Source organism: Cynocephalus volans, chromosome 14 (genome assembly GCF_027409185.1).
Source record: "Cynocephalus volans isolate mCynVol1 chromosome 14, mCynVol1.pri, whole genome shotgun sequence".
Taxonomy (NCBI): Eukaryota; Metazoa; Chordata; class Mammalia; order Dermoptera; family Cynocephalidae; genus Cynocephalus; species Cynocephalus volans.
Genome location: NC_084473.1, coordinates 64,018,107 through 64,038,484, shown reverse-complemented (window position 1 = coordinate 64,038,484; position 20,378 = coordinate 64,018,107). Strand labels below are relative to the sequence as shown.

The window sequence follows — 20,378 nt, the reverse complement described above, 5'->3', positions numbered from 1 at the left end:
TCAGCAAAAGTAAAAACCTGAACAAGGCTTTAGTAACTAACATTTTTAAAAAACCCAAAACGCTCAACCGCACTTGAACTGGATGCCGGCCGAGTACAAATCTAGCTAAATGCCTCCAGCACACCACCGCAGCCTCCTTCCCCACGTCGCCCCGAAGCACCTACGAACACCGCCTTCAGAGCGGAGGGAGGGGCGGCGGGGCGGGGCGAGTGGCGTGAGGTCATCGGAGAGCGACGCGCGCGCACCATGACGTCATCGTTGCGCGACCGCCTTCCGGCAGACCGGAATCGAAGGCCCGGAGGTATTATTCAAAGCTGGGGTTGTTGGGATCCTGCCTAAGTTGACTTCTCCTGTCCTAGAGTTTTCCTTTCATCATCCGGCCTGACTGGGAGGAGCGGGGTCAGGGGCTGCGTAGCCTCCTGAGACTGCGATCGCTCACAGTTGAGCATTGGCGGCAGTCTTGCTATAGGACCTCCCACTTCCTCTTGTCTTGTGGCTGCTTGCTGACTTTGGCTTACTCTGGCTTCTCATTTCTCTCTCTTGGTTCTGTCTTTCCCTTTTTTTTTCGCTTGTTAACTCCACCTCTCAAATACTGGAAGGTGGAGAAATAAAAAGACATATAACTTCACAGTAAATTTTCAGCTGCCTTCAAACCTTTTTTAGGGAGGAAGGCTAAAGTGGAGGGTGTGAGGAAGTAACTTTCCTATGTCATCCCCGTTTATCATTCACATACATGATTACACACTGCCCGCCGCTGCAATATTAGCCCATCTGAGACGGTGGGCTAATTTGACCTTTTGTTAAAATCTGTAGTGGATAATCTTAACAGAGAAGTTTTTCTTTATGGCTCGGGAAAGTTCACTGTGACTCAAACTTCTGTTTGAAGGTAGCTTTAATGTTTTCATGTTTGTTGACTACAATTCAGTTTTGGCTTACTTAAAGATGTATCTGTCCCAATGAGATGTTTGCTATTCACTTCTTAATTTGTTTGGACTGATAGTAGACTGAACCAAGAACATACATTTTTCATTAGAAAATAACAGATAACCCCTACTGAAGTTCAGAGAACTGTTTATGATTGGTGCAAATGGTAGAACTCATAGTTTTGTTGAAAGATAAAATAATGACATAGTATGAACAATGGTCTTTCAAAATAATCAACACAAAATTCCCAGTCAAAAGACATGCTGCCTTCAAACGGCTATATTATGTGTATCACACTTAGAGATGATATAATTTTTTCTTAACTGCTTTTAACTTGTCAATAGCTCTTCATATGTATTATCTCAGCTACTGTTTCCAAATAGTCGACCCTTCAAGTATGGCTTTGAGTAACCCACATTGAATTAGGGTTTTGATAATTTTCAGTTCAGTAGAATAACGGCTGGTGTTACTAGCTAACAAACCGAGTGCTAACTGAGCCAGGCACTGTTCTTATAGCTTTACCTATATTATTCATGTTTTTCTGCACAACAACCCTATATGCTGTTATCATTATTTTAGAGATGAGATAATTGCAAGTTTCATGTGTTTTGGAATGTAATTTTGCTGCTTCATATCTACAATTTAGAAAATGCTTCAAATTAAACATTGAATAGTAATAAATTGATTCTGATCTAACTACTCATTTCAACCTTGAGTAAATTTCTTGTAATTTATATATTTTTCTATTATTAGACTTTGGGATAGATTTGTTTTTAGAGATTAATATCTTTATTAGAAAAGGAAGAAGTCTGTTTTCTCAGGGATTTTACTGTAAGCCCGAAGGAGAATTATAGGCAACACTAACATGTTCTCACTGTTTGTCAAGAAAGCAGTATTTATCGAGAACTTGTTGTATGTACATTTCACTTAATTTCTAAGATAGTGCAGTGCAAAAAAGTCATTACAGTGATAGAATTCTGGTGCAGCATCTGCAAATGGCTTTCTAGTTCCAAAAAACAATTATATGTTGGATTTGTTCTCTGGCTTAGTTCATGACTATGCATAGCTCTGCTTGATATAGAAGACGGAAACAGCCCCAGAATGTACATTATCATATATATATATATTTTTGGATCCATGTAGTGACTTCATAAGTCCAAACTAATAATCTAATATTCGTAATAATGTAATATTAAGATTAGATAATAATCTTAATAATCTAATATTAAGATTCTCCAAAATTTGGTCTGTTTACTTTGATTGATTTTAGTCAGTTAACAAATACAGTCATTCCTGGGTATCTGTGGGAAATTGGTTCCAGGAACTCTCATGGATACCAAAATCTGCAGATGCTCAAATCCCTTACATAAAATGCAGTAATATGAGGGTACTGCTTTTTGAGGGTACACCAAAAGTTTTTGTAAAAATAGAATTGAAAGGTAGTACAATCTTTTCATGAACTTTTTGAAGTACCCTCATATTTGCGTATAACCTACAGACATCCTCCCCTCTCCTTTAAATCATCTCTGGATTACTTATAGTACCTAATACAATGTAAATGCTATGTAAATTGTTATACTGTGTTTTTTTAGGAAGTAATGACAAGAAAAAAGTCTGTACATGTTCAGTACAGACACAGTTTGGACATTTTCGGTCTGCAGTTTGTCGAATCCATGGATGTAGACCTACACATATGGAGGGCCGACTGTAGTTGCTAAATACCTAATATGTGGCAAGACATTATGTCAGTGATGTGGAGATACGCTTGTAATGCAACATGAATCCTGCCTTGAAGGAATAGCCCAGTGAATCAAATAACCAATGTAGCCCAGTGAATTAAATAACCAATGGAAAGTTCTGAGCAGAGGCGTGACATGATCTTGACTTAGTCTTTAATGAGATTACTTTGGCTGCTGTGTTATGAATAGCTTTTTGGAGGGTGGGGTAGGTGAAAGCTAGGAGACTAATTAGGGAGGTGTCATAATAATTCAGATGAGATGATAGCATTTTAACTGGTTGGAAAGAAGTGCCAGTTCAATTTTGGATGCATTTTATAGGTAAATCCATGTATTTTATGGATTGAATGTGCACAGTGAGAATAAGGTAATTGTCAAAATTTTCAGGTTGAGCAGTTAGAAGAGTGGAATTTCCATTAACTGAGAAGTGGAAAACTAGGAGGGGCAGGTTTGTGGGAGAAGATAAGGAGTTCAGTTGTGGACATATTAAGTTTGAGAAGACTGTTAGTTATTCAAGTGGAGATGTTAAGTGGGCAGTTGAGTACCATATATTGAGTCTGGAGTTCAGGGGAGTGGTCATTGCTGGAAACAAACATTTGAGAGTTGTCATTGAACAGATGTTAGTTATTTAAATTCATGAGACTGGAGGTGATCATTAAAGGAGTGAATATAGACAGCAAAATAAAAAGCACCATGCCTGAGTCCTTACTTATGTTAGCATTTACAGTTTAGGAAGATGACGAAGAACCAGCAGAGGAGACAGACTGAACAGCCAACCAGGGACAAGGACAATTTTGAGTCTGGTGTTGTGAAATTCATGGAGGAGTAGTGCATTCAATTTTGTCAGATGCTGCTGATGGATCAGGTAAAATGATGATGGACACCTTTGGATTTATCAAGGTACATGAGGAGTATTATTGATGGATATGTGATAACTTTAAGTCTGGAGAAGCAGATAGTCACACACCGATGTGATAACTATACTACAGATGTATTCAGAGAACCTTGGGAGCAGGGAGGAAGAAGGGACATATAGAAGCCTTTATAGAGGAGAGGGCATTTGATGTGGGTTTTAAAGGATGAATAGGCCCAGAAAATGGGGCGGGGTTCCAGGAGGGGGTATTCCAGGCAGAGAGAAAGGACCATGAAAGTACCTTACTTCTTTCCCTTCATGATCACACCTCCCAGTCAATTGTTTTAAAGATGCTTTTGCAAATCCTCTTTCCTCTGTATCCACTAGAATGGTAACCATTCTAGCTCCAGGCCTACTGAACATTGCTAAGTGATAGAGTTCGGATGTGTTGTCTCTGACAAAACTCATGTGGAAATCTGATCCCCAGCATGGCAGTGTTGGGAGCTGAGTCATGGAGACTCTTCCTAGGGGCTGGGGTTGCCGAGTGAGATCTCCGTGCTTAAAAGACCCGGGCATCTCCTTTCTCTCTCTCTCTCTCTCTCTCTCTCTCTCTCTCTCTCTCTCTTTCTTTCTCTCTCTCCCCCCGCCCCCTCCCTCTCCCCTCTCGCTTCCTCTTGCCATGTGATCTACTTGTACCCACCGGCTGCCTGTCGCCTTCCACCATGAGTAGAAGCAGCTTAGGCCTGCGCCAGATATGGCTGTCCCAGAATCGTAAGCCAAATAAACCTCTGTTCTTTAAAAAATACCCAGTCTTAGGTATTCTGTTATAGCAACATAAAATGGATTAATACATTATGGAAATTGTGGGGATTCTAGTCATGTGGAATAATGACAGGAGCAGATGTTGAATGTGACAGGGGATAGGGAAAAGATGAGAGTTAAGGCTGAAAGGGCAAGAAAGCCAGATTTTGAAGAACCCCATGTGTTGTGTAAAAGAGGATTTTGTCCTGTAAGGGTGAGGAGCTATTGAAGGGATTTGTGAGGGCTGCTCCTGCATTAGATCTGGATTCCATTCCACTGAGCTTTACCACTTAGCTCTATGACCTAAGTCTCTGTTGTGTGTCATCTGTAAAGGGAGGCTAATGTTAGTACCCAATCACAGAGTTGTGAGGACTCTCCACACTACTGTTCTTGTCTGCTTAACTCAGCTGTCATCAAGAGTGTTTTCTTAAGGAAGCATTCTGTCTTCCCTCGGATTAAGTCTTGTTCATTAGTTTATAGTCTCATAGCACTATGTATTTCTCCATATCATTGTTGTAATTTTATATTTCTGTGATTATTTGATTAATGTCTATCATCCACACTAAACTGTAAGCCCAGTGCAGGCAAGTTTTTGCTCACCACTATATTCCAAGTATCAGGGCAGCGTGTCATAATGCTAGATAAATATCTATTGAATAAATGAGGCCTTAATGCCTGGTGTGTGGTAAATGCTCCGTAATTGTTATTCATTTACAAGGCATTGTGCAATATGTGCTGAGCCAAGGATAAATAAAAAAATTGTCTGGCAACTAAGAAAGGACCCATTTGAGGTTGGATAGTATTAAATTGTGTCTTTTGTGAATTTCTTTAAGACAGTTCAGTTAGCCTGAATCTAGAATGGTTATCCAGGACTGGAATTGGCTAGTGGGCACAAGGGAAAGATAAGGACTTGTAAAAGCATCTTTAAAACAGCTAACTGAAAGGTATGGCCATGTAGGAAGGGAGGCCAGAAGAGGCTTTTGTGCTATGAGAATAGGGAGAAAATGGACTCGAGTTGGCTAGAAAATTTAGGTGTAAAGAAAGGAATACATTCATATGGTTCTATGAATATAAGAGAGCTAAAGAATATAGGTTTGATTGTAGGTGGTAAGTAGGGGAAAATGATGACATTTTATGTGGCATACTTGGGAAGAAAGTAAATTTCAAAATTTGAGATAATTGAAATTTATATTTATAAACACATTATTATAATGTTACATATATTATTGTTTAAAAATCATAATTCAGAGAATGTAACAAAATATGCCCCTTCACCTTTATGCTTTTCCTTTCCCAGAAGTAAACACAGTTAACAGCTTCTTTTGTATTTTTAAGAAAACTTAACATGTATATTTTTATATTTTATATGACTCCATGCTCGTATCTTTTTGGCTTAGAAGCAAATGGGATGTATTATACATGCTGTTCTTTAACTTCTGTTCACTTAATATATATCTTAGGAATCTTTCTAAGCCCTACTTCATACTTTTTTCACTACACAGAGTATTTTATTGGATGGGTATATCATAATTTGTTTAACCGGTCACTATATTAATGGGCTTGCAGGTTGTTCCTTGTTTTAAAGTTTCACTGTTTTAGAGTGTGGCAGTGGATGTCCTTGAACATTATCTTGTGTGAAAATATACGTTATGAGAAGTGAAATTGCTTGGTCAAAGACTATGTAAATAAACAAACTGCCCAATTGCCCCACAAAAATGCCCAATTACCTTACATTCCAACTAATAGTCAATGAGAGGCTGTTTCTGCTCACCTTTGCCCATCTTTTAAATTTTGGCCTGCTTGACAGATAAAAAAAATGACATCTCGTTTTGGCGCTTTATGTTTCCTTAATTATGAGTAAGATTGAATAGCTTTTTTAAGGTTTATTGGTCATCTGGATTCCTTTATTTGTGAACTGCTGATTTTATTTGCCCATTTTTCTTTTAGGTTGTATGTACTTTTTTTTTTTTTTTTTTTTTTTTGTCTTTGTCATGACCAGCACTCAGCCAGTGAGTGCACCGGCCATTCCTATATAGGATCTGAACCCGCGGCAGGAGCGTCACCGCGCTCCCAGCGCCGCACTCTCCCGAGTGCGCCACGGGCTTGGCCCTACTTTTTTTTTTTTTTTTTTTTTTTAATTGATTTATCGAGACTCTAAATCTGTCTTTGTGTTGCAGATGTCTTTCCCTAGTTTTTCATTGGGCTTTGTTTGGACTTGGTTTATTTTTGCATGGAAACATTTTTAAGGGCTAGGTAAAGATATAAGAAATTAGGGGTTTTTTTAAAGAAGGAAATTTGTGATATTTTTGAAATAATTAGACGTTCTGGAATGTCAGCCTTTGTTGGAAATGCTAGTAATACAAACTTAATTTAAGGCACAAGCTCTGTCTTGTTTTCCTAAGTTTTGTTCACCAACTGTCACAGATTCAGTGAATACCTAGTAACATTCCTACCCTTCACCCTTTATTATCTTGGGAATTGATATGAGATGTAATAGAGCTGCTTAAATATTCTAGAGTACACCTCTTTAGGTATCCTCCACTTTATGAACCATGTTGTATTCTAAAAGTTAATTTGTGAATTAGCTATATAAATTCACTGTAGAAGTATCATACATAGATTCTTATCTTTGCTCTCAAAGTTTAGTCCAAGAAGTCTAGCTTTTTTTTTCCCCCAAAGCAAATTCAAGATGTAATATAATTTTACCCCTGTGTACTTCAGTATGCATCTTTAAATGATAGGGACATTTTCTTATATAACTATAATGCCATTTTCATAGATGATAGAATTATCAATAATTTCTTGGTATCACCTAATACCCCATCTATGTTCAGATTTTTTTCTCTCAAAAATCTCTTTTTATACTTATTTATTTAAATCAAGATCCAAATGAAGTCTACACATTCCATTTGGTTGTCATGTCTCCTAAATCTCTTTAATCTCTTCCTCTACCTCCTCTTTCTTTTCTTTATTTTTTCTTAATGTCATTGACTTTTACAGAAACTCAGCCAATTGTCCTATAGAGTATTTCTCATTCCAGATTTGTGTGTTTGCTTTCTTGTGGTGTTAACTTGTTTCTCTATCCTCCATATTGCGTGTAAAATGGAAGTTATCTCTAAAGGCTTAGTTAGATTCAGATTCAACTTCCTTGGGAGTCGGAAATACTTCACAGTTGGTGCTGTGTATGTTACATTGCCTCACATCAGGAGGTTCATAATATGTGTTCTACTTTTAATGATGTGAACATTGATAAGTGCGTTTGGATAGTGACAGTCTCATTTCTTCATTGTAAACTTCTCAATCATCCTTTTGTCTTTTGGTGATCATTGCCTGAATCTGTAATTCCATTAGGGATTGCGAAGTGGTGTTTTTTTTCTTTTTTCTTTTTTTTTTTTTTAAAGTTATCGTTTCTTCCACATATGTTATCTGGAGTTTGAAGTCTAGTTTTATTACTTGGGAACCTGGTAATCAAGAATAACAAAGCTGTTATGGGAAAATGCTGTCAGAGCAACAACTTGTGATGCCAGGAATACATCTTTACTTGCTGTAGTTCTGGAGACTTAAAGGAGTGTGATGGTCTCTTTGATCTTTCAACTAGGTGAAGATGCAGTTCCCAGATATTCAAACAGAATCTAGGTGTTGCTGTGAAGGTATTTTGTAGATGTGATTAAAATCCACAATCAGTTGACTTTAAGTAAGGAAGATTATCCTAGATGATCTGGGTGGGCCTGACTAAATCAGTTGAAAGGCTTTAGAAGCAGAGCTGAGGCTTCCCTGACAAAAAAGCAATTCCACCTGTGGGCAGCAGCTTCAGCTTGTAGCCAAGAACTCCAACATGCCCTTCCTTGATGGCCTGCCCTGTGTAAAAGTTTTTTTCACTCTTTTTATATATCTCCTACTTGTTCTGCTTCTCTGGTTGAGACCTGACTGGTATAAGGAGCAATTCCCGACTCTCTAACAAAATGGGGTGGGGAGCGGTGGTAAGTGTCAGAGGTCCTACTTTGTTTAGAGTGATCATATAATTTTTTGTTCAAACTAGGATTTCTGAGAGAGAAAGGAGGAGCTGACCAAATGTCAAGCTGAAACAACAGGTATAAACTGGGATTATCCTGGGCAAATTGAGACTTATAGTAGTACTCATCCTGTGTCAGTCACTGATGGTATAATATCAGTGTGGCACAGCCCCCTCATGGAGCTTGTAATCAAAAGGGAAATCAAGTAAATAAATAGACATTATAAGGTAGTGTTCTAAGTGACACAGCTTATAGTTGTGTTTATACAGACAGAGAACAGGAAGAGGGCACACAGAGAAGTCTTCACTGGCTGAAGTGAAACCTGATCTTACCTCCAAAGATAAGCAGGGTTTGAACAGGGTGGAGGTGGAAGGGCATTTCCGACATAGAGAACCTCATGGCTGAAAGTTTATAATAGGAGAGTGTGGCACATTTGGAAAACTCCCATTCTGGCTATAATTGTAGGATTGGAAGAGGGGCACCATGAAAGGTGAGGTTAGGCAGATAAGCCAGGGCCATAACATAATGGGACTCATATCCATGCTGAGGAGTTTGGAATTTATCTTCCAGGTTGGGGGAACTACTGCAGGATTTTAAGCAGGGGAGTACTGTGACCAGACTTTTTTTTTAAATAGAAAAATCATATTTTGTAACATTCTAAAATTAGGAGTGGAGAAAAATTGGCAGTAGGGAGACTACCCAAAGGCTGTTGAAATAATCTAGTCAGTGAGAATGGAGGAAAGCTGTGGTGTAAGGAGATTAAGGAAGCTGTATTGACAGGACTGATTGGATTTGGGGGCCTGAGGAAGGAGTCAGGGGTGCCTCCCAGGTTTCTGGCTGGACTGAAGATCAAGGGGAGGAAGTAGTCAATGATTTCAGTTCTGTAGGTGATGCTGTGCACCCTTCCTTTTCTCCTGCGGGTACTTTGGCTTCCGTAACCAGTGAGAGGAGGGACAGAGGAGCTGCAGTGGCAATACATTCTGTAGGGATATTGGACAGCTTGTACCATCTCCCCCGCTTAGTCTCAGCAAGCCCTCACTGAGAGGGAAGAGAAGCAAGTTTTGTCCTTCCTGCTCTGTCTGTTTCCACTGCTGCAGCTGGCACTTTAGAAGGAGTAGGTGGAGGGGTGAGGGGTGCCTATAGAACCTGGGAGGGGAGTGAGGACCAGAGGTGAGCCAGTTCTGTTCTTCTTTTTCTTCTTTGGAAATTTTGCCATGTACACCTTAGGCAAGTCATTTAAGCCACTTACTGTGGCTCAGTTTCTTCATCTACAAGGATTAGATGAGTTAATGTGTGCAGCGCTTAGACTAGTGACACTGGCACATAGTTGGTACTATTCAAGTGTTTGCTATTGCTGCTGATACCATCGAGTCACTGGAAGTTTCTGCACTTTTCCTGTGGCAGGAATAAATACTCAGGAACTGCCTATATAAAATGTTAGTAGGAATCATTTGAATTGGGAGGAATTTCTGGTAGTAGAAGAACGTTTATTTTTTAGTCTGTCTTGACTTTGCTTTTTAGTCTGTCTTGACTCTATTTTTTAGTTAGAAAAAAGGCGAGTGGTTCCGTTCAGATTTAATAAGGACAATTATTCTTACTGCCTTGCTTTCAGTGTTCACCCTAACCCATTTTAACAATAAATAACTGCTTGTTTATTGGGGTGTAGGGACAGGGAATAATTGCAGGAAAAATCTGCAATGTGTTCCAGAGAGGGGAAATATATTCTAATAGGAAAATTGGATGAAAAAATTCACGTTTAAATAAAAAGCTTTTTGTGTGTGTGTGTGTGTTTTAATATTTGCAGTATTTGTTAAAAGCCAAAATACTTTATAAAAATAAGGCTTTATTTAATTTGATTGTTTATTTTTATTACACATTTTATATGTGCTTTTTGAAATAATATAATTAAATTAATTAATTAATTAATTTTTTGGCAGCTGGTCAGTATAGGGATCCAAACCCTTGACCTTGGTGTTATCAGCATCACACTCTGACCAAGTGAGCAAATTGGCCAGCCCTGAAGTAAAGTTTAAACAATGAAGAATGAAGAGTTAAAAAAATGAATCTGTTTTGATCCTATTCCCTAATCCCTACCTCTTCTCAGAGAGAATGTTTGTTTCTTATATGCCTCCTTCTAGATCTTTTTCTATGCATGTACAGGTTTTTTTAAAAAAGCAGATGGCATGTTAGACACATTATGTGTTATATACAATGTTCTGTGATTTTTTTTCACTTCTCATGTGTGTCACTACATATAGATATGCTTTTTTATTTTAAGTAGACATATAATATTTCCAAGTATGGATGTGCTGTGTTCATTAACTGTTTGCCTGTAGATGAATATTTAGATTATTTCCAGTATTTTGTTTATTTGCATTCAACAAATGTTTGTTGACTGCCAGGCAGTACTTGTGAGCAAAACACAGAAATTCCTGCTGTCATATATTTACCTTTTTTTGGAGGTTGTATTAGTCTGTTTCTGTTGCTTATAACAGAGTACCTGAAACTGGATAATTTATAAAGAAACATAATTTATTTTTACGGTTTGGAGGCCAGGAAGTCCCAGGTCCCAAGAACACACCTGGTGAGGGCCTTTTTCTTGGTGGTGACTCTCCACAGAGATGCAGAGTATCACATGGCAAGAATGGGCTGAGCAATAGAGCTAACTTCTCATTTACTCTCCTTTTAAAGCCATCAGAACCATGCCTATTACTCCATAAATGGATCAATTCATTCCCAAGGGCAAAGTCCTCACAATCTAATCACTTCTTACATGCCCCACCTTTCAAACGCCATAATTGGACTCTCCCCCCACCCCCAACACTGTTATAGTAGGGATTATGTTTCTAATACATAAATTTTGGGGGGACTCATTTGACCCATAGCAGAAGTAGATAGACAATATATGAATAAAAATAATAAATATATGTCAGATGCTACTGAGGAATGTAGGGTGGGGTAGGAGATAAGGAGTGAGGCGAGGGGTTTGCATTTCAAAATGTGGTGGTTAGGAAGGGTTTAGCACTAGGTGGCACTTGAGCAGAGATCTGGTGAAGATTGAATAATGAGCCTGTGAAGCTGTTGGTAGGAGAGGAGGAGAGGGAGAGAGCATTTTGGGAGGGAGAGAAGTGCAAAGGTCCCAAGGTCCCATGCCTTATGTGATGGGGGAAGAGCAACGAGGCCGTTCTGGTTGGAGTGAAATGAGCAAGGGGAGAGTAGGAGGAGATGAAGTCCCAGAAGGTGATGGGGTGTCAGGGTACATTGCCTTGGGCTTTTTTAGGCCACTGTAAGGACTTTGTCTTTTACTTTGAGTGAAGTGGTTAAGCCTTTGGAAGTTTCTGAGCAGGGGCATGACATGTAGTCATCTCTTGGTATCTGTCTGGGTGGTAGGGGGATTGATTCCACACTCCCGAGGAAACCGTAATCCACAAACGATCAAGTCCTTGTCATAAAATGCGTAGTATTTTCATATAACTTCTGCACATCCTCCCCTATACTTTAAATCATCTCTGGATTACTTAGAATACCTAATACAATGTAAATACCATGTAAATAGTTGTTATAGTATGTTTTTTTATTTGTATTTTTTGTCGTTTTTATTTATTTTTCCCCAATATTTTCCATCTGCAGTTGGTTGAATCCACAGGTGCGGAACCCGCGGATATGGAGGGCTGACTGTAGTCTGATTTACATTTTGAATGATCATTCTGCTTGCTTGATAATAGATTATTTGGCGGAAGAAGCAAGGAGGCCATTTAGGAGACTATTGCAACAATCCAGGCAAGACATAATGGTGGCTTAGACCAGGGTGGTAGCAATAGAGGTGGTAGGACGTGGTTAGATTCTGAATACATTTTAAAGATGAGGTGAGGGAGAATAGTCAAGGATCTCTCTGAAATTTTGGGTCTGAACAACTGGAAAGTTGGAATTAGCATAAGATGATATGGGGAAGACTGCAGTAGGCAAGATTAGGAATTTGGCTTTGGGCAGGTTATGTTTGAGAATTTATTAGACATCCAAAACCAGAGGTATTGAATAAGCAGTTGGAAATGTAAATTTGGAGTTCAGTGGAGAGGTCAGGGCTGCCGAAACAAACCTGGGAGTTATCCGTTTATTAATGCAATTTAAAGTCCTGAGCTCACCTAGGAGTAAATTAGAGAAGATAAGAGAGTTAGGGACAGCACTTGCGCACTTTAAGGTTAAGAGGCTGAGAATGTGAGAAGGATGCATTAAAGAGACTAAGAAAGCAGCCAGTAAGGTAAAGGGAAACCAAGGAAATGTGATGCCTTTGAAACCACAGGAAGGGAATCAATGATGTCAAGTGACGAACTGAGAATTGACCATTGAATTTAACAGTGTGGCAGTGTGAGTGACGTAGACAAGAACAATTTTGTGTGAAAAGTAGGGGGCCTGTTTGTAGGAGATTCAAGGAAGAATGGAAGGAACGGAATTAGAAATCATTAGTGTAAGCAACTCTTTTGAGGAATTTGTTCTAAAAGGCAGAGAGAAAATGAGGCTTTAACTGGAGGAGGATATGAAGTCAGGAAGTTTCTTTTGTTTCTTATCTAAGATGGAGAAATAAAATGTCTTAAGCTTGTGGGTAATGATCCAGAAGAGGGAAAACCTAGTGCAAGAGAAAATAGGATTATTTCAGAGAAGAGTTTGAGGAGTGCATTTTAATAAATTTATATACATATGTGCAAGGATTTCTGTAGGCTATATATATTCTTAAAAGGATTTCCTGAGTCAAAGGGCACATGCATTTTTAAAATCTGCACCAGTTTAGATTCCACCTTCAGTGCATGCCCTTGATAACAATGAAGTACCTAATCTTAAAAATTATTGCCAATCTGATGGATGATGATATCTTCATTATTTTAATTTGTTTTGTTGCTTTCTAGAACTCTGTGTAATCTATCTAATCCTTTGTTATATTTTGGCAAATATATTCTCCTGGTTGTCTCTTGCCTTTTAACTTTGCTTATGGTATTCTTTTACCATATAGACATTTTTCCTCCAGGTTTTTTTTTTTAAAGATGACTGGTAAGAGGATCTTAACCCTTGACTTGGTGTTGTCAGCAGCATGCTCTCCCAAGTGAGCTAACCAGCCATCCCTATATAGGGATCCGAACCCACAGCCTTGGTGTTATCAGCACCGTACTCTCCCAAGTGAGACATGGTTCAGCCCTTTTTCCCCAGTTTTTATGTAGTTAAGTCTGTTAGCCATTTCCTTTTATAGCATTTGGGTTTCATTTGGATGATATAACTATTTTACATAATCTCATACATTTACACTTTTACATTTTTAATTCATTTGGAGGTTATTTTTGTTTATGATGAAATAGGTATTTAAGTTTTCCATCTTTTTAAAAATATTCTTAAACAGTTAAATACCTTAGGAATTAATTGTTTCTTGAAAGTTTAGAAGAAATTACCTGTAAAATCTTCTAGGCCTGGAACATTTTTGGAGGGTAAGTCTTTGACTACCTTGTAATTTTTTTTCTGTGGTTAATGGTCTATATAGTTTATGTACTTCTTTTTAGTTTTGGTAATTGATTTCTTCCCAGAACATCGTTCTTTTCATCCCCAGTTTCAAATGTATTGATTTAAAATTCTACATAAAGAGAAGAAGTACTAAATCTTCTCAATATTTGCAGTATATCATCTGTACTTAAACACCTTTATCTGGGAAACAAATGCTGGAGCCATCCTCTGACAGATCTATAGATTGGTTTACCTGTTTTCAGCCCTTATGGCCCATGATCCAGGGGTTATCACTAGATTCTCATTCTCTTTTGTTTGTAAGGTTCCTTGACTCTGTTTCCTATCAGTCTGATCCTGTTTGCTCTTTAGCTTACAGAATTTCTACTGTTGAGGTCTGCTGGATGGGTATATGCCCTTCTTGATTTATAGCATTTTTATTTTTGTATTTTTATATTTCTTCCATAATTTTGGAGGGACTTGGGGAGGGATGAGAAGCAAATGCATATTTTCAGTTAATCTTTTGAAATAGGAAGTTACAGTTCTTTCCTGTGTGGTTTTCTTTTATCATAGTCCTTTGTTTAATTGCTGGTTGCACAGTAGTTGGATAGTAACTTTACAGCTCAAGTAGTGATAGTCAGATGGACTTAACTTTTTTTTTTTTTTTTAAATGAAACCAGATGTCTCAGTGGAATATACACTCATGAGAAGGAATGTTGATATATTGTGATAAAGTATTCAAGTAGTATTTTTAAAACTTAAAAGATATAATCATAATAGTTAGAACTATATGGAACTTTACAGATCATTAGACCAACTGTCTTATTTTCTGGATGAGGAATTTAAGGCCCGGAGAAATCCAGTGGTTCATCTAAGGTGACAAAGTCAGTGATCAAGCAAGATGGAAGGCCTAAGTCTCTTTACTTTCATTCTGCTATGCTCCTTGTTATTATACACGTTCTTGCTGTTTTCTTTTGCTATGTAATGGAGATGTTTCTGCTTCTAAACAATTTTTTTTTTAACCTAAAGATGTTATATATGGCTTGGAATTGCTTCTGAAATTTGGTCTTAGATATTTTATTTAATACATTGATGTGGATTTTGCATTTTCCCACATAGATAATAATTATTGTAAGTGCAAATTTTAAAAGAATTGGTTGTCATGGTATGCTCTGTTGTAAATAAAAACCATACAGTTTATTTCTCCCAAGTTTCCTCTTTTCTGTTCAAAGACATTATATGACTTATGGACTCTTTGAATTTCTTATTAATATTTTAAAGAAGCTTAAGGCATATAAATATATACAGGCTTGAAAAATGATTTCAGTGATAAATAATCAAGATATCTCAGACCTAATATTTCTAATTTTTTAGTTTAATATAACATGCTGCTAATCAACACCTAAATTTAGAAGGGCTAAAATACATAAGCTTTTTTAACAAAAAGCATTTTGCTTCTTTCTTCACAAGCATTAGGGGATGTATTTATTGAAATTCATTGTTTTGCTTGGTCTTTTAACTTCAACAGAGAGTTTTTAAAACGTAGGATTTTGGGCTGACCCCGTGGCTCACTCAGGAGAGTGAGGCGCTGGGAGCGCAGCAGCGCTCCCGCCACGGGTTCGGATCCTATATAGGGATGGCCGGTTCGCTCACTGGCTGAGCGCGGTCACAAAAAAGGACAAAGAAAAAAAAAATGTAGGATTTTGATTATTGATATCTCACTACTGATAATCATGTCTCTAGCGCGTTAAAAGTGTTGAGGGTTTTATACGTGTAGCATTAGTGGACTTCTGTGGGTTCCCCCTGCAGGTAACTTAAGAAGAGGAGAAGTTGGAATGTAGTTACATTCTAAGAGTTATATTCTAAGATTGGTTTAATTATCTTCAGGTTTTAACTCTTTTAGTGCTTTTGAAATACATAATAAAACCTTTTTTTTTTTTTTAAGTAAACCAAAGAACAAGTTTTGTCTCCCATATCAATTCTAAGAATTTAATTTTTTTTACAGTTGGTCATAATGGCAGGTGAAGCAATTAATGAAGACTATCCAGTAGAAATTCATGAGTATTTATCAACGTTTGAGAATTCCATTGGTGCTGTGGATGAGATGCTGAAGACCATGATGTCCGTTTCTAGAAATGAGTTGTTGCAGAAGGTATTTTAAAAATGTAATTCCTAGGCTGTCCGGTTAGCTCAGTTGGTTAGAGCACAGCATTATAACACCAAGGTCACAGATTCAGATCCCTGCACTGGCCAGCTGCCAAAAAACCAAAGAAAAAAAACCCTCAAAACTAAAAATGTAGTTCCTGAAAATGAATTTCAAAAAAACAGACTGCTGTTTTATGAAACATATGGAGAAATAGATTAGTGATACATGTCCCTTTCCCTCCTTTATTTCAATTTTATAAGTATTTGAGTATTTTTAGGGGATAAACTAAAACAAGACTCCAGCTTTAGGAAACACCTAACTATATTTTTATTTTGACTTGATTTTGAAAAAAAAAAAGCACTCATAGCATTCTTTTTGACAGACTCTTCTTATCTTTGACCTTTTAAGTATTATGATGGTTTTATCAGAGTTTCTGGAAACCCTATAAGACAAAAACAGTAAATTGACTTTGACAGTCTAAAACAAATCTCATTATGTTTCTTCTGTCTTTGGTATTGCCTAAGCATTTTAGCCTGCTTCTTATACATAAGTGCATTATGTGCAATGTTTATATTGCTAAATTACTTTTGACATACAAAGCCCAGATTGTAACTCTCAAAATTAAAATAATTCACAAATTTTTTTGAGGTTATATTCATTCTGTGTCTAACTAAAGATGATATACCCTGAAGTGAAAATTTGTGGCAGAAGTCACTGATTAAGAAAACTTCTGTTTGCAAATTATTTCCAGATCATTTGGTTGTTGGATTACAGGAAGTGAAAAAAAAAAAAAAAAAAAAACCGTTTCTTTGATATATTGTGCTTGGTGAAAGTTTAAAATGTTATCTGATGATGTTCAAAGTTTGTGTCTGTATTTCTTTTTTCTTTCTCTCTCTTTTTTAATAGTTGGACCCACTTGAACAAGCGAAAGTGGATTTAGTTTCTGCATACACATTAAATTCAATGTTTTGGGGTATGTACATTACTTTTGGAGTTAGGTAGAAAGCAAATTATTTATTGTGTCAAAGGTGATTTATTTTTTAAATACTAGTAATTTATGTATGATTATGCTTTGTAGCAATTTAAAATGATATTTATCTCTTTTTAATCAGAATACTGGTTGCCTGTGAGCCACACATACATTTAATATTACATAGAGGTTGAATAATTTAATATTTAATCATTTGTGTGACTTTCCTTTCTTGTGAGTAACTAGAATTTTAACTGGAATGTTCTTAATTAATATATATACCATTTTATTGCACGAAATCTTTCTCCTTTAGTTTATTTGGCAACTCAAGGAGTTAATCCTAAGGAACATCCAGTAAAGCAGGAATTGGTAAGATTTCAGTGAATTTCTTTTTATTTTACATGTCTATTTGTTGTAGTATTCCTGAAAGTTAGGTCATATTACCTTTATCACACTATTTTTGGAGAACAAAATTAGAGTTGAAATTATGAAAGTGAGCCAGATATTATCGTGTCTTTGGTTTTTCTTTCTCTTACTTTTGTCATAGAATTGGTGTTCCATATATTACATAAATCTCTGGATGGGAAAATGTTATGATTCTAGTAATTATTTATAACTTCCATATTATTTTTCCTATAAATTCTTGAAATCCTGTTCATCTCTAGTACTACTATATATATATATATTTTTTTTAACTCTTATGCAATTCTTCAAAGTATATTCTAGTTGATTTACTAGCAAAGACGGGAAAGTTTCTCCCCCACCTTTTCAATTCCTCCATTAATTCATTTTCTCAGCAGTAAAGAATCCAGTTCAGCAACAAAGCTAAAAGCTTTTTTGGCACCAGTTGTATGTGTACTGTCCAGTAATTCTGCATTAGTGACATATTTACAACCTGTAATAAATCTTCTAGTTTTGTCTTTGTATTCCATTTAGATGTATAAGTATGGTATATAAGGTCTGGTATCTTGGAGTTTTTGCTGACTTCAAAAATTAAATCATATCATTCAATTTGAAGGAAAATATTAGAAATCAAACTTATGGTTACCTTGTTGATTTGGCTTTATGAATAAGAATATTAATAAATTTATTCTTTGTGTTTATAAAATATTAGGTAAATATATATGTGAAATACACTTGACATTATATTCTTGTTCTCAAGTCTTTTGGTAGTTGTTATGTATGTTATCTACAACTTAGTGAAGCACCTGGTCATTTATTTTTAAAAAATAAATGAACTAGATCTTTTGTCTTCATTTTTTAAATGTGTGGACTAAGACATTTTCTTCTTTTAAAGTTCTTGGGGGAAAGTGAATTTATTTTTAAATACAGCAATTGTGAAAAATATTTAAAAGAAAAGTGTAAAGCAATATGATACGCATGTCTTGGTTGGACCAATGATACTGGCTTTAAACCATAAGAAGTATGGCTTTTGTCATCTGTTTTTAACTTTCTAATGTAGACTTTACATTTATAAAATTTCTTTTTTTCCTTTAGCACAATTATTTGCAGTACCTGATACTGTCTTTGTATCTAAAAGGATAAGATCAGTTGTCTTCTTTCTCCCTCAGAACCCACTTTATGGAGGAGAACATTAACATTGTGGACAAGGGTTGGCAAATACAAATCATACATAAACCTATTCCCCTTGTCTTACCTTGTGACAGACATTATTAATTTATCACAGAGTTAGTGTGTGATAGGAAACCTATTTGCCATGTATATAACAAACGGGGAAAGGCACTGAAAATAGTCAATTTATACATTCAACAAATATTTGAGTGCCTACTCTGAGCCAGGCATTATTTCCAAGAGAGATAATTCCTCAGTGAATAAATAAAGCTGATCCCTGCCCTTGTGGCAGATACCAGACTGTATCTAATGGAGGGGGACAAACAATAAAAATAATAAAATAAACAAGCAATAAACATGTATGAATATGTAGTTTGTTAGAAAGTTATGTATTATGGAAAAAAAGAAAATAATTAGAGCAGGGTAGGGGGGTTTGGAGTGCTTGGGTGGGATTGCAATTTCAAATGTCAAAGTCAGGGCCTCACTGACAAAGTTAACATTTGAGCAGACTAGAAGGAAGAGAGGGAGTGGTTGTGTAGATATTTGTGGGAAGATTCTTCCAGGCTGAGGAATAAGCAGGGCAAAGGCCCCCAGGCAGGGCCATGTGGGTGTGCGCTGCAGCTGGTATCCACTATTGGAAGGACTGTGGATTTTACTGTGAGAGAAATGGGGAGCCATTTGAGGGTTTTGAGCAAGTAGCCAGTCTTTTTACAAAGAAAGATTTCTAAGGTTCTGCATTTTTCTGTGTATGTTTATGTAACTATTTTGATTATTTTAATGAAACTGGCTTTCAAGAAGCAATCAATCATTTACCCTGCTGTTTTATAGCTCTCATCAACTTTATTTCTACATTTGAAGTATAGGATAGCCATTTATGCTGATTAATGGTCTCAGAAAGATTCAAAGTGGTATGGCAACATATTACATTTCTTACCTTGTAAAGTTTGATTAGAACTGTATATTTTATTAGAAAATTTCATGCACTTATCAATCAAAATTATGAAATTGAATAAAAGATCTTATATTTTCATTCCACCTTTTTAAATTGTGACATTGGATGGTAACATAAAAAAAATAGTATCTATTTCCTGTTTATAAAAATTTTAGAATAATTTGTATGTTACAAGGGTATGAGAGCTCAGATTTTAGATTTTACACTTCAGATGCAAAACAGTTAATATGTGAATTTAGGTTAATGCTAATTTTAAAAAAATGTATAACCACATATAAACAATTCAATGTTTATCTCTAGTGATGTTAGAATGGTTCTTCCTCTTTGGAAACACTCAGAACACTTCTGAAATGACTTTTTAATGTGTGTCTTCCCCTCAGACTGTGAACTCCAGGAGAGTGTGGAGCATGTTTATCTTACTCACTTGGATTTACTAGCACTGTGTACTTAGTAGATAGTAAATACATATCTGTTGAATTTAACTGAAGTATAGTATAATAAAACTTAGTGGTGGTGAACAGCTTAGTAAATCCATTGCCTACCTTTCTTTCTTATTTTTGTCTTTAAGGAAAGAATCAGAGTATACATGAACAGAGTCAAGGAAATAACAGATAAGAAAAAGGCTGGCAAGCTCGACCGAGGTGCAGCTTCAAGATTTGTAAAAAATGCCCTCTGGGAACCCAAACCTAAAAATGCATCAAAAATTGCCAATAAAGGAAAAAGTAAAAATTAGCTTTTTGGTTTTGGCGCACATATATTCAAAAAGTATATCATTTTTATTGTTTTCTCAAAAGATGATTATGTGGCAATGCAAGGTTTAAATGTATTCCTTACTGAATTCATATATAAATTTACACTTTAAATCTGTAATGCTTAGTACTTATTTTCCCCAGAAAGATTAAGTTATCTTTATTGATTTCTCTATACAAC

The 20,378-nt window shown here is 36.4% G+C and overlaps 1 protein-coding gene across 4 annotated transcripts; it reads left to right on the top strand.

Moving 5' to 3' along the window:
- The first annotated feature begins 262 nt into the window (after window positions 1-262).
- On the top strand, window positions 263-20,369 carry C1D (C1D nuclear receptor corepressor). 4 transcript variants are annotated; one of them, XM_063078851.1, is made up of 5 exons: window positions 263-301; window positions 15,814-15,960; window positions 16,861-16,927; window positions 17,238-17,293; window positions 20,017-20,369. In XM_063078851.1, exons 2-5 carry the CDS (start codon window positions 15,823-15,825, stop codon window positions 20,179-20,181), a joined length of 426 nt encoding a protein of 141 aa, XP_062934921.1. In that variant the 5' UTR covers window positions 263-301; window positions 15,814-15,822; the 3' UTR covers window positions 20,182-20,369. The 4 variants fall into 4 exon arrangements, with proteins under 4 accessions (XP_062934921.1, XP_062934920.1, XP_062934919.1 ...); XM_063078850.1 differs by lacking the exon at window positions 263-301 and adding an exon at window positions 3,419-3,525; XM_063078849.1 differs by lacking the exon at window positions 263-301 and adding an exon at window positions 3,540-3,560.
- Window positions 20,370-20,378: the final 9 nt, after the last annotated feature.

Coding starts and splice junctions, on each gene's coding strand:
- C1D (XM_063078850.1), top strand. Junction 15,961..16,860: donor GAAATGAGTTGTTGCAGAAG/GTATTTTAAAAA, acceptor CTTTTTTAATAG/TTGGACCCACTTGAACAAGC. Junction 16,928..17,237: donor ATTAAATTCAATGTTTTGGG/GTATGTACATTA, acceptor TTTCTCCTTTAG/TTTATTTGGCAACTCAAGGA.